Consider the following 11,587-nt stretch of genomic DNA (forward strand, 5'->3'; position numbering starts at 1 on the left):
CCCCACCCCCACCCATCCATCCTCTGAGGGCCAGCCAGGATGTCCAGAGCAGGTCCTGGGAGCATTGAATGTCGGCAGTCACACCTATGTCAGTACAGGAGCCGGGCGGGGGAAGTCGCTGAGTCTAGGGAGAAATTGCAGATTGAAAAGGATAGCGTGGCAGTGAGTATAAATGACATGGATGAATGCACACTGAATACAGGTATAATCAGAAGAGGTGCGGGGCACAGACTCTGATGGCAGAAACAAACAGACTGTAGACAGTGAGGTCAGGAGCTGGGGGGGGTGGGCGGGGAGAGAAGGAACAGGAGGAAACCCTTGAGCTGGAAGAAGAGTTGGGTCTTTAGAGCTAAAGAACCCGCAGTTTGTTTGATCAAGAATATGTTAAAAATATTTGTTGCTAGTGACATCCCAAATTGTAAAAATAAAGAGAAACTTTTATAAGCTTCCGAATAATAGTAGTAACAACCTGCCTGTGAAAATAGGCGGTTCATGCTGGCTCCAAACGCCGGAAAGTGTTCAGGGTTCTGGGAAAGAGACCTGGGTTCATGAGATGAGGGAAAGCACTGATAGTAACTGTTGTCATTGATGGAGAAACAGAGAATTTAAATATGTTAAAATAGTAGGGGAACACTAGAGAATTACAAATGGGTGCCTGCAGCAAAGCAGACCCATTTACTAACAGCAGGACATTTGTGACATAACAGGCCACATGCAGACTCATGAGTCAGCACGGCAGCAGTGACAGGCCCTGCTCCATCTTGAGGGGATGCAAGAGGGTCGGTGCTCATGGTGGGGCCGGGTCAGCAAGGGGAATGTTCTCATCACCGCACAGCCTCAAACTCAGGAAGGCAAAACCTTTGGTAAATATAATAAATAGCACATGATACCTCAAATAGGTAAGAACTAAGTTATAGAGGACCAGAATAACCCACGAGTTTAATAGATGCATGTCAGACCCTAGGTTTTGGTGGTAGAATGTACTTCTTTTAAGGTGCCCAGGGAACATTTATATAAACTAATGCAGAGTAAATAGGAAAACAGGAGCAAAACTCTACTACCTCAAAAATTCAGACTTCTGTCTTGGCTTTGGGGTCAAAGGAAGTCAAGCTAACAGACTGTACATGTCAGAATCTGATGTACACTGAACTGCTGCCAGGGAACACAAAGGGAAAATGAAGGAAATAAACATACAGCTCAAGAAGTTAGGGAAAGAACAGCAGAATTAACGGAAGGACACCCAGAAGAATGGTATCAATGAAGACAAATGCAGAGACGGTGGTTTAAAGGAAGAGATGGCAGAACTGATGGATTCCAGCACGGCTCTTTGAAATGCCAGCGTGCAGATCACCAAGCAACCTATATCAGGGAGAAAGGGAAAAGCCTGCAAAGGAGAAAGTTCAGAAATTAGAAGGGAAGATTCTGACACCACCTACCTGGAGACAGCGTCAGCCGCATGACACTGCGCCCCTCTCCCCAGCACTTCAGACCTATGCTGGGGCAAGGGCTCACGGAGCTCAGAAGGACATGTTACTTACGAGGTCACGGAAGGGCTGCGGAAGGGCCCAGCGGCTTCCATGCCCTCCGGGCGCCACTCTCCCCAAATCCCAGCAGCTCTTTGAACCCCACCCTTTTGGGTGTGTGGAGGCTGCAGGACACAGGCCTGGTTGATTAAATCATTGGCCATTGGCGATTGAACTTAGTTTCCAGCTCCCCGCAGAGGGCAGAGGTGGGACTGAAGTTCCAACCCTCTAATCCTGGTGGGTTCCCCTGGCAACCAGCCCCCATCTTGGGGGCTTCCCAAAAGTCTCCTCATTAACATAACAAAGACAGCTTTAAGCTCTTAGGAAATTCCAAAGGATTTAGGAGTTCGGCCTGCAATGGGTTGTACACCAAATATATATATTTCTTACTATAAATCACAGCACCACAGAAAGACCAAGTAGCCAAATTAAGAAAGTCGAGGCCCAGGGGCCGGCTGAGTGGCTCAGTTGGTTAAGAGCTCGCTCAAGAGTTTGAGCTCTGAGCAACAGCGGTTCGAGTCCAGCCCGAGCTGAGCAGCCGCTGAGCTGCCAACAGGTAGCAGGATGGCTCAGCTAAAAAAAAAAAAAAAAAAAAACCATCACACAGCAAGAAAGTCGAGGCCCCTCCCTCCCCCGGTTCTTTCTGTTTCCAGCCACCTACTGTGAAAGCTCCAGTCCGCTGGTGAAGCGCCACGTGACTCGCTGTGGGGCCCGGGTGCCCACTCCACAGCCACATCGCTGCGGATGAGTGCGTTCCCTCAGCCGCAGGGCCTCTCCGTCACCCCTGGTGCTGCCCAAGGAGCCAGATCTGTTTAGTCCCTTTGACCCAGAAAGCCCCCCTCTTTTGTTCCCCCTGGTTTCTCTAGCCTTCGCATTTCTGAAGAACCCATGCCAGTTCAGTGGACCTTCCGCTCGAACCCATGCCAGTTCAGTGGACCTTCCGCTCGACCAGGTGCATCACAGCAGGAGGCTGCTGCTGGTCAGCACCGCTTCCTGGGTCACCCAGTTAGGGCAGTGTCTGCTTCACTTGTGGTATTCAGTGACCTGAGTGCACAGTGGGGACTTGGCCATACGTCCAAGGTGTCTGAGGTGGTGGCTTCTCTAAGGTGTCCCTCCCTTCCAGGTGTGTTGCTTGACACTGCCCTGGAGACAGCCCTTTTTTCTGCCCTAGCCAGCTCCGTTTTCTTTAGGACTAGTACATTCATGGGTTCTTTTTTAATGACTCTTTACGGTTATTACTCATTGTCCCACACTTGGCCATGGCCGTCTCGTCAGGCCGCCCAGACTGTCTGGTTGCTGCTGTCATTTTTTATTTTTATTTTTTAAAGATTTTATTGGGGAGCCGGCCAAGTGGCATGCTGCTTAAGAGTTGGCTTGGGACGCCAGCTCTGAGCAGCAGGGCCCACATGAGGGCCAGTGACACTGTGCCCTCTATAGCTAAGATGGTGAACAACAGCTCGACCTGGAGCTGGGCTGCCGTGAGTCGCCGAAGATGGTGTAGGCTGCAGCCCCTGCTGCAGTGGGCTGCTGTGAGCTGCCATGAGCGGCTGTCCAAGGTCCGGTGACCCATCTGCCTCAGCTGGAAATCACAATGATCACAATACCAACATGGGCCAGTGAAGCGACGTCCTCCACAATTAGACTGAAGAACAAAACGACAGCAACTTGTCTGTTCCCCTTCCCTGATTGCCCAATGCTGTTCCCCTCCCCCAATTCCCCAATAAAACCTTTAAAAAAAAAAGATTTTATTGGGGAACTGGCGGGGGGGACATTGTGTTTTCCCAGGACCCATCAGCTCCAAGTCAAGTTGTCCTTCAATCTTAGTTGTGGAAGGCGCAAGCTCAGCTCCAAGTCTAGTCGCCACCCTCAATCTAGTTGGGGGTGGGGGACACAGCCCACCATCCCATGCGGAAGTCAACCTGGCAAACTTGTTGCACACTGAGCCATTCGGCTGCCCATGGGTAGCTTGCAGCTGCTCAGCTCAAGGTGCAGTGTTCAATCTTAGTTGCAGAGGGGCGTAGCCACTATCCCATGCGGGAGTCCAACTGGCAGGCAACCTTGTTAAGAGCATGCGGTCTCACCAACTCACCAGCAGCTCAACTCAGGCTCAGCTCACCGGCCCATGAAAGAATCGAACCAGCGACCCTGTTGCTCAGAGCTCACACTCCAACCAACTGAGCCACTCGGCCAGCCCGCTGCTGTCATTTTTGTTGTTCCAGGCATCCCTTTCTGGCCTTAATGAGATGCAGGTTCTCCTTGTCCTCCACGCCTCCCACCCCCACCCCTAGCCCTGGAATTGGCCATTTCCCCAAGAGCCCCGGTCCCTTGTATTGAGGAGAGGTTGAGACCACAGGCTGGGTGCTCGGGCTGTTGGAATGTGTCTTCCTGCACAATACCCCCAGTTCACGTATTTGCTGAAGGATTACCCAGTGCATTTAGATAGAAGAAATAAATGGCTTAACCACTTAAAAGGAAAAGATTCCTTGATGCTCTCCTTGCTGCGCGTGAGGCAGAGGGTGGGGTGACTGTCCACAGGAATTCGGGACCAGGCCAGTGCTGCATCTGGTCGCTGTGTGGCCCTTGATCTGGTTTCGCTCTTTGAGGTGCACATAGCGTTTTCTTGCACTATTTTCTGCGCATGCTTCATTTCATAAGAAAAATTCTTAATTAGGTACGCATAGAAAGTGTCTGGTTCTCTGTGGGTGGCAGGATTAAACCCAGCTTTGTTTCCCAAGTTTTAATTGTGTGGTAAGCACTTGGGCTTTCTTATACCCTTTTCCTACTACAGAATAACGCTGTATCTTACTTTGGGTGAACTTCCGCCTACTTCTGTTTAGCCATGAAAGCACATCTCCCTTATTCAGGAAGGTTGTGCAGAACCAGCCTTCCCTGTGCGGGGGCCACCGCGTTTCCTGCTGATTCCAGCCCACACTGCAATGGGTTCCCTGCGGGAGCCGAGGTCACCAACAGGCCATCACTGTGGAGACCCCTGGTGCTTCTCATCCCCCTGCGCCTGGGGCTCACAGACATCAATGAGGCCTACGTGGAGACGCTGAAGGTAGGTCTGTCCTCTCGCTGACTGGCGGGGGACTGAAATCCTGCTTTGTCTTGAAGCCCCTCCGTTGTTGCCATTTTGGCCCTCTCCTCCAGCCCTGACCGCCCTGTGATTCCGGGCCTCCACCTGCGGTCTCGGCTGACCCTCCCACCCTCCCCTGTGCTCCCGAGAGCGTGCTCTCCCCAAGTCTCTGGCCTTCTGTCTCCATTTCCCCCGCCCTGTGGAGTCAGACCAGCACCCGGCCTCGCTGTGCAGGCCACCTCCCAGGCCCCTCACATCCGTCCACCTTCTCAGGCCAGCCTCCTGCATGGAGCTTTCCCCAACGTAACTGCACATCGGTGCCCCTGAGCCCATGGCTCGTGTCTCGTCGTCCTTCCCGACGATGCTCTTGAGGGCCACATCTCACTGTAGGAGGGCAGGGTTGCTTGTCCGAGCCGGCCCTGTTGAGGGGTGCGAACTCCTGCCGCAGGAGGGCAGCAGCCCAGCGTGCTCAGCGCCCGCCCTCACTCCCTCCTGCAGCGCTGTTTCATGATGCCCCAGTCCTTGGGGGTGATTGGAGGGAAGCCCAACAGCGCCCACTACTTCATCGGCTATGTTGGTGAGTGTAGTCCCCAGTGGTGCCCCAGTCCGCCGGAAGCCAAGAAGAGGGAGTGGGAGTGGTCTTTAGGGCAGCCCCGTGGGGCAGCGCTGCCCCCTCCCACCTCCCCCCCGACCCAGAGGTGGCTTGAGCCGGGGCCCCTGGCTGAAAAGCTGTGTGCCCCCACCCGGGCATGCCTGCCTCCTGTGGGCCCCCCTTCAACACCCTGCTTCTGCCCACTGTCCCCCCACCTGGCTCATCCAGCTGGCTGGATTTTGCTGTGGCGGGTCTGAGATAGACCCCGTCTGCTCCCTTCCTGCTGACCCCTGCCATCTTGCCAGGTGAGGAACTCATCTACCTGGACCCGCACACGACGCAGCCGGTGGTGGAGTGTGCGGCCGGCTGCTCGATCCCAGACGAGAGCTTCCACTGCCAGCACCCCCCCAGCAGGATGAGCATCGCAGAGCTCGACCCGTCCATTGCTGTGGTGCGTCCCACTCTGTCCCTCCGCTCCTCTGACTGCGGGAGCTTGTGGGCACCCAGTCTTGGGAGCCTTTTCTGTTGAGCTGCTCAAGACATGCTGGTCAAGGCTGAGCCTCAGCCCCACCCACCCCAGGGGCACAGTTAGGACCTGCCTCACTCCCAAATGCGCGCGGCCTCTGCGACTGGGCACAGGGCACAGGGTACAGAGTCGAGCTGTGGGCGGAGCCAGTGGGAGAAGTGAGGACAGTCAGGGGGGCGGTCACAGCAGCATCTGCGTGCGCACTGGGGTCCCTGCAGTGGCCCTGGGAATGGTCACTGCCCCTGTGTCCGAGTGCGGCCTGCTGCCTGCTCCTGCCACTGTCTGCTTACCAGTTTTTCGTTTTAGGGCTTTTTCTGTAAGACCGAGGACGACTTTAATGATTGGTGCCAGCAAGTCAGAAAGGTTGGTAGCGAGTCCCCTGCCTGCATGGACGGCTGGGGCGGTCTCGGGCCCTCGGGTGTGGCATCCCCCCCCCTCCCCGCTCTTCCCCAGCACCCCCATGCGCTGTGCAGCCTCCTGTGGCCTCGCATGGTCGCTGCTCCTGGCACTGTCATCATCGTGAGTAGAGGATGTGGGGACAGACCCTGCCCAGGAACTTGAGGATGGCTTTCTGGGTCAATAGCCTGGCATTGGCGAGGGTGGTGAGAGGAGCTTGCCCTCGAGGCTGCCCTCCACGTGGTCGTGTGCCCGTTGGGTGCCGTGTGGGGTCCCATCTCAGCGAGCCTCAGCAGAGACCGCCTGCGTTCTTGCCAGCGTCACGCCCCCCCACCCCTGCACACTGGCCGCCTTTCTCTGTGCTGGGGCTGTCTCATGTTCACAGCTGTGTCTTGCTGACAGCTGTCACTGCTCAGTGGCGCCCTGCCCATGTTCGAGCTGGTGGAGCAGCAGCCTTCCCACCTGGCCTGCCCCGACGTCCTGAACCTGTCCTTAGGTGAGTCCGAGGCCTCAGGGCCATGTCTCGGGGCGCCGGGCACTGCCTGTTTTATTGTGCAGGGTGTTGTCTGCGCGATGCGTCCCCCAGGTTGCATTCCGATTGCTCTTGACCTTTAAGGTTGGTATCAACCCCAGATATGATCCTTGGTGATTTGTGTGTGGGACATGGGGGCCGGGCCGCTGCTGAGTGTTCCCCTGCTCTCACCCCAAGCTCAGCAGCAGCAGCCTGACCCTCCATCCTTCGCCGCACACACAGGCACCAGTCCCGCGCTCACGGACCTGGGTGTGCTCCTCACGGTCCCCGGGCTTCTATAAGAGCTGCAGCGCGCTGGGCTTTCTGGGATGTCAGTGCTCTCCAGGCACTGCACATGGGAGCCAGGCCTGCTCTGCCAGGCCACGGCCGCTGGCGGGCCTCCATGTCCTACCACTCAGGGGCCAGGCCTCCTCAAAGTGAATCAAGCACGTGGCACACAGAAAACAGGAACTTGGCACTGAGGCTGTGAGCATATCAAGTTTATGCCTGTGTCGGTGTTCCCGTGAAGACCACCAGGAGGGAGGGGACCACGATAGGGTCCTGTGCCCCCCCATACTGAGAATCGCTGAGGACGACGGAGCCAGCTGTCCCATCTGTTAAGATCACTGAGGACACTGGAGCCCTCTGGCCTGTCTCTGATGATCCCGAGGAGGACCGTGATGGAGCCCACCACCTGACGGAAAGCACATAGGGGTCGGGGTGCTGGCATTGAGACTCAGGACAGGTGCCTCATCGGCCCCCAGATGGCACAGAGGTCAGCACCCCCTCCTGGGACCAGTGGCCCTTGCCCCTGTCACTTCCCTCTGGGCTCTGCCAGGAGGTATGTCTGATCCTCCTCCTCCTGCGTAGGCCCACCAGCCCGGAGGCCACCCTGAGCGAGCTCCCTTGATGGCCGGGCGCAGGCAGGACCAGCTCCGGCGAGCGGGCCCAGTGCCGATCGTGGTGGGTGCTGCCCACAGGTGCTGTCGCCATCCCCACACGGGTCTGATCGCATTTTGTCTTATTTCTTGTAGAGTCTTCTGATGTGGAGCGATTAGAAAGATTCTTTGACTCAGAGGATGAAGACTTTGAAATCTTATCCCTTTGAAATCATCCCGGAGTCAGGGGACATCTCCACTGGCCCTCGCTGGGACGCCGTCGAGAGCCCAGCCCGGCCTCGGGGCGCATGGTGCCACGCATTTCATCCATCCAGCCACCTGCCTGCCGAGTGCCGTGCCCGCCACCTCTGCCCTCGGCCAGAGGACGGCCCTGTCCTGGAGGCCTGACTGCAGGGCTGGGACCACGAGGCAGCGCACGTCGGGCTGGGGGAGCAGCGCCCTCACAACACGCCAGCCCTGCGTCAGCATCGCTCCGTCCTGCTTCCTCCTGGGCGCTGGTTCTGGGTTTGCTTTGGAATTAAAAGTCCTGTTTGAAGTCACAGACATGAATTTCTGTTGGGCGTGTCCCAAGTCCGCCTGGAAGACCTGTGGGCAGCTGCCGTGGACTGGGCCCCGCCCTCTGCCTGCAGCCCTGCCAGAATTCCTGGGGGCTGCCGCAGTGGGAGACTGGGGTGCGAAACAGCAAGGGCCAGTCACCGTACATGTGACTCGCCAGGACAGCACAGGTGAAGCCACGTGTGGCCTGCCTGCCTTTCATCCTCTCAGCCCCACGAGCTGCTGCTTGTCCCACCAGCTTCCCCTCGCTGGGCAGTGGATGGCGGGGAGCTGCCCTGGCCGTGGCCCTCAGGCCCACGGTGGGGTATGGGGCACGCACACAAGCCTGGCTGGCAGAGGCCGAGGGGGCCAGGCATGCCGGCGCCCGGAGCCTTCCTCCATCTCCTCCGTCTCCGTCCTCAGAACTGCCCTTCAGGTCACCGAGGCTTCAGATGGTTTGGGGCCAGAGGGTGAAACCTTGAGTTGATGGTGCAAGACAGGCACCCCGTCTCTTCTCGCGCATTTGGAGACATTTCCGGGCCCTTCTCAACACTGACCGACGTCAGCACCTGCCGCCTGACACCTTGGGGTCTGGGGCCCCAGGCACTGCTCCCACGCAGCCTTGCTCTCCGTCCTTCGTCTCCTGGGACGTGGGAGTCAGGCTGGGGGGACTCGGGGAGCGCAGCCTTCTTCCCAGGGAGCCTTCCTCGCGATGCCCCTCCCTCCCTGGGTGGCTGCAGATGGCCCTGGTCCTGCCAGCCCACAAGGTGGCAGAGGACACCCCAGCCCCTAGTGTTGCCGACATAAGTTATTTTCCTCATTTTCTGCCTTTCTGTCCCTCCCTCCGTCCTCCCCCTTTGTCCTCGGGCTGGGTGGGGAAGGAAGGTTGGGTCGTTTCCATTCCTTCAGCTGAACCTGGGAGAAGAGCCACCCCCGCCGGCTGGGGCCAGGCCGGGAGCGTCTCGCTGCAAGTCCTGCTGTTGGTATCAGCGGTGGAGCAGGTGACAAGTTGACCAAAGGGGAGCTTTGTCTTGGTGATTTGAAAAAGGCTTATTGAAGGAATGTTGCTCATTCTTAGTATAGTTTGCGATTCTTCATGGCAAATAATAACAATTTCAGTAGAAAACAGTGCGTTGTCTGTCTGTGTCTTCATTTTCCCCCGAGGTGTATTATATATAGTTGGATGTGATAAGAACAAGAACGAACGTTTTCTAAGCTCCTGTGTCCCACGGAACAGTCTCAGTGAGGAATTGTGGACTTGTGCACATGTGTCTCCCCACTTGTCAGGCAGCACCCACCTGGGACATGGCTCTGAGCTATGACATGCCTCCTGTGGTCCTGAAAGCAAGAAACACAAGGAAAGGATTTGGGAAAACACAGTGCCCATTCAACAAGAGAGCGGTGGGAAGGTTGCTCGCTGTCCAGTCAGCCTTAGCTTGGTGCACGGAAGTCCCTGCAGGGCCGCTGACGCTGCTCCTGTGGCAGGCACTGGGGCCTCAGCCAGTCCGCTCGCCTGCAGTGTCCAGCAGTCCTGTGGGGCAGTGCAGGGCTGAACCCAGCCCTCGCCCGTCCGCCAGCCCTCAGGTCTACGTGCCGTGGGCCCAAAGCCAGGCAGAAAGGCGGGAAGCACTCTGCTGGTCTCCAGGCGAGGTGCCCCAGGACCCCCGAGTCGTGGCCTCTGGAAAATGCCCATATTAGCATCTGGTGCTGTAACCAATCTCCACACCCGGTGGCTTTGAACAGCACACTTCCTCTCAGGAACCTGGAGACAGAGGTCAAACCCAGATGTGAGCAGCGCTGGCTCCTCCTGCAGGCTGGGGACAGCGTTGACACGCCTTCTCCATCTCCATCCCGCAGCCGTTCAGCGGCCTCCTCCCTGCCCGCATCTTCTGCCCCGGCCCCTCCCGCCGCGGTGCCATTTAGGGTCTTCCCTGACGACGGCCAAGGATGGCCTCCCATTTCCAAGTCCCCTCTGCCATGCAGGCACCCTGTTCACAGCTCCCGGGATGCGGACGTGGCTGTCTTTGGGGCCATTCTTCCCACCACAGTGTCTGACAGGCCTCTTTCTGGGGGCACCACAGCCAGTGGAGACAAGGTTCTCTGAGGCACGCAGCCCCTCAGCTGCGCCTGCCTGCAGCCCTGGCCGCCCGGAGGTCTCACAGCACATGCTTCGTGATGTAAGTTTGTGCCCTTGGTAACTGAGGTGGGACTCAGCTCTGGCCTCTGCCCTGAGCTCCCGCCCACCTCGGACCCCACAGCCAAGCCCTGACAGGGTGGTCTGTACTGCGACCTTCACCCCGTCCCCACACCAGCCCTGCCCAGCTCCAGCTGAGGGGTCCACTCAGCCCTTGTCCTGTCCTGTGCTGGGCTCTTGGGGCACAGCCCGGACCCACGGCCAACACTGGCCTCCCCGACAGCTCGACCTCTCGCTGAGCACTGGCTGGGCCCACCCCACGGTGACCCTGACACGGCCAGAGGCAGACAAGGTACTGCTTTCAGGTCTTGAGAAATCAACCCCATGTTCCCGTTTCATAGCACAGCAGAGGGCCTTGGTTATGTGACATGTGAAAATGGCAGGTGATGATAGTGTCACCAGGCCATCCATGTAGGTGACCTTGGGACTGTTTTAATGAAAATGGTCAACTTTGCAAATCCTGATCTGTCAATTGTGGGTCCTCGAGCTTTGACCTGGAGTGCCTGACCTGGTCTGGGTGGACGTGACCAGGCCCTTCAGAGGCACAGAACCTGAGGCCGACCTGCTGCCATCAGCAGGGCTGTAATGAGCTCCTCAAACCCTGCACCCCAGGACTGTCCCCTTGACCTTCTTCTGACTGAGAATGCAGACACTGGCTGTTCTCACCTGTCCCTTCCTTTGTCCCCCTCAAGGTGCTGCAAGGGACCGGGACCAAGGGTTGGACAGCCTGGGCACATCCTGGCCCCACACCCACCTAATGAGTGGCGATGGACACGATGGGCAGCCTTTCTGTGGAACCTGGACAAGAGCAGACCCCCCTGGTTTGGGAAGGCGGGGGCCTAGGTGCTGCTGCTGAGCAGGACCCTCCTGGTCACAGCCCCGGCCAGAACTGTCAGGACACTTAGAGCTCAGTGTCTAAGCAAGGGCCGCATCTTGTAGTGCCCGGAACCCAGTCTCCTGACCTCAGGAGGAAGGGCGCTGAGACTATAGCCCCTGGGGCTCCCAGGAACCCCGCCCGACTGCCATTGCAGCCTCTGTACTGCCGTAGGCCGGTGGGTGCTGCTAACCATTCCATTGCAGAGCCGTTGAAAATGGGGTGCAGTGAAGTTATGCTCCTGGCACTTCGGGTCGCAACAGGAAGAACAGCCAAGCCAGGATCGGCTGTGTTCAGAGACAGGACAATCACACCACCGGCACACGGCCGACCAGGGCCCAGCGAAGCCAGCACATCAGGCACTCGGAACCCAGGCATGGCTGGCTGGTGAGACCCACCACGGGAACCGCAGACAAGGGTAGAGGTACAGAGGCGCTGCCACGAAAGGAACGAGGCCCTGCA

At 57.7% G+C, this 11,587-nt stretch overlaps 1 protein-coding gene across 4 annotated transcripts in view; it reads left to right on the forward strand.

Moving 5' to 3' along the window:
• ATG4B (autophagy related 4B cysteine peptidase) overlaps nt 1–9,185 on the forward strand; it is a 23,870-nt gene extending 14,685 nt beyond the window's left edge. For 2 of the 4 annotated variants that reach the window (XM_019629749.1, XM_019629778.1), the window contains exons 8-13: nt 4,361–4,581; nt 5,098–5,176; nt 5,497–5,642; nt 6,024–6,080; nt 6,516–6,609; nt 7,659–9,185. In XM_019629749.1, the coding sequence (XP_019485294.1) occupies nt 4,361–4,581; nt 5,098–5,176; nt 5,497–5,642; nt 6,024–6,080; nt 6,516–6,609; nt 7,659–7,732 (671 nt within the window). In that variant the 3' untranslated portion in view covers nt 7,733–9,185. The remainder of the gene's footprint in view (nt 1–4,360; nt 4,582–5,097; nt 5,177–5,496; nt 5,643–6,023; nt 6,081–6,515; nt 6,610–7,658) is intronic. The other 2 variants (XM_019629760.1, XM_019629769.1) reach the window with 1 other exon arrangement.
• The last annotated feature ends 2,402 nt before the right edge of the window (nt 9,186–11,587 follow it).

The sequence above is a fragment of the Hipposideros armiger genome, unplaced genomic scaffold (assembly GCF_001890085.2).
Source record: "Hipposideros armiger isolate ML-2016 unplaced genomic scaffold, ASM189008v1 scaffold_17, whole genome shotgun sequence".
NCBI classification, from domain to species: domain Eukaryota; kingdom Metazoa; phylum Chordata; class Mammalia; order Chiroptera; family Hipposideridae; genus Hipposideros; species Hipposideros armiger.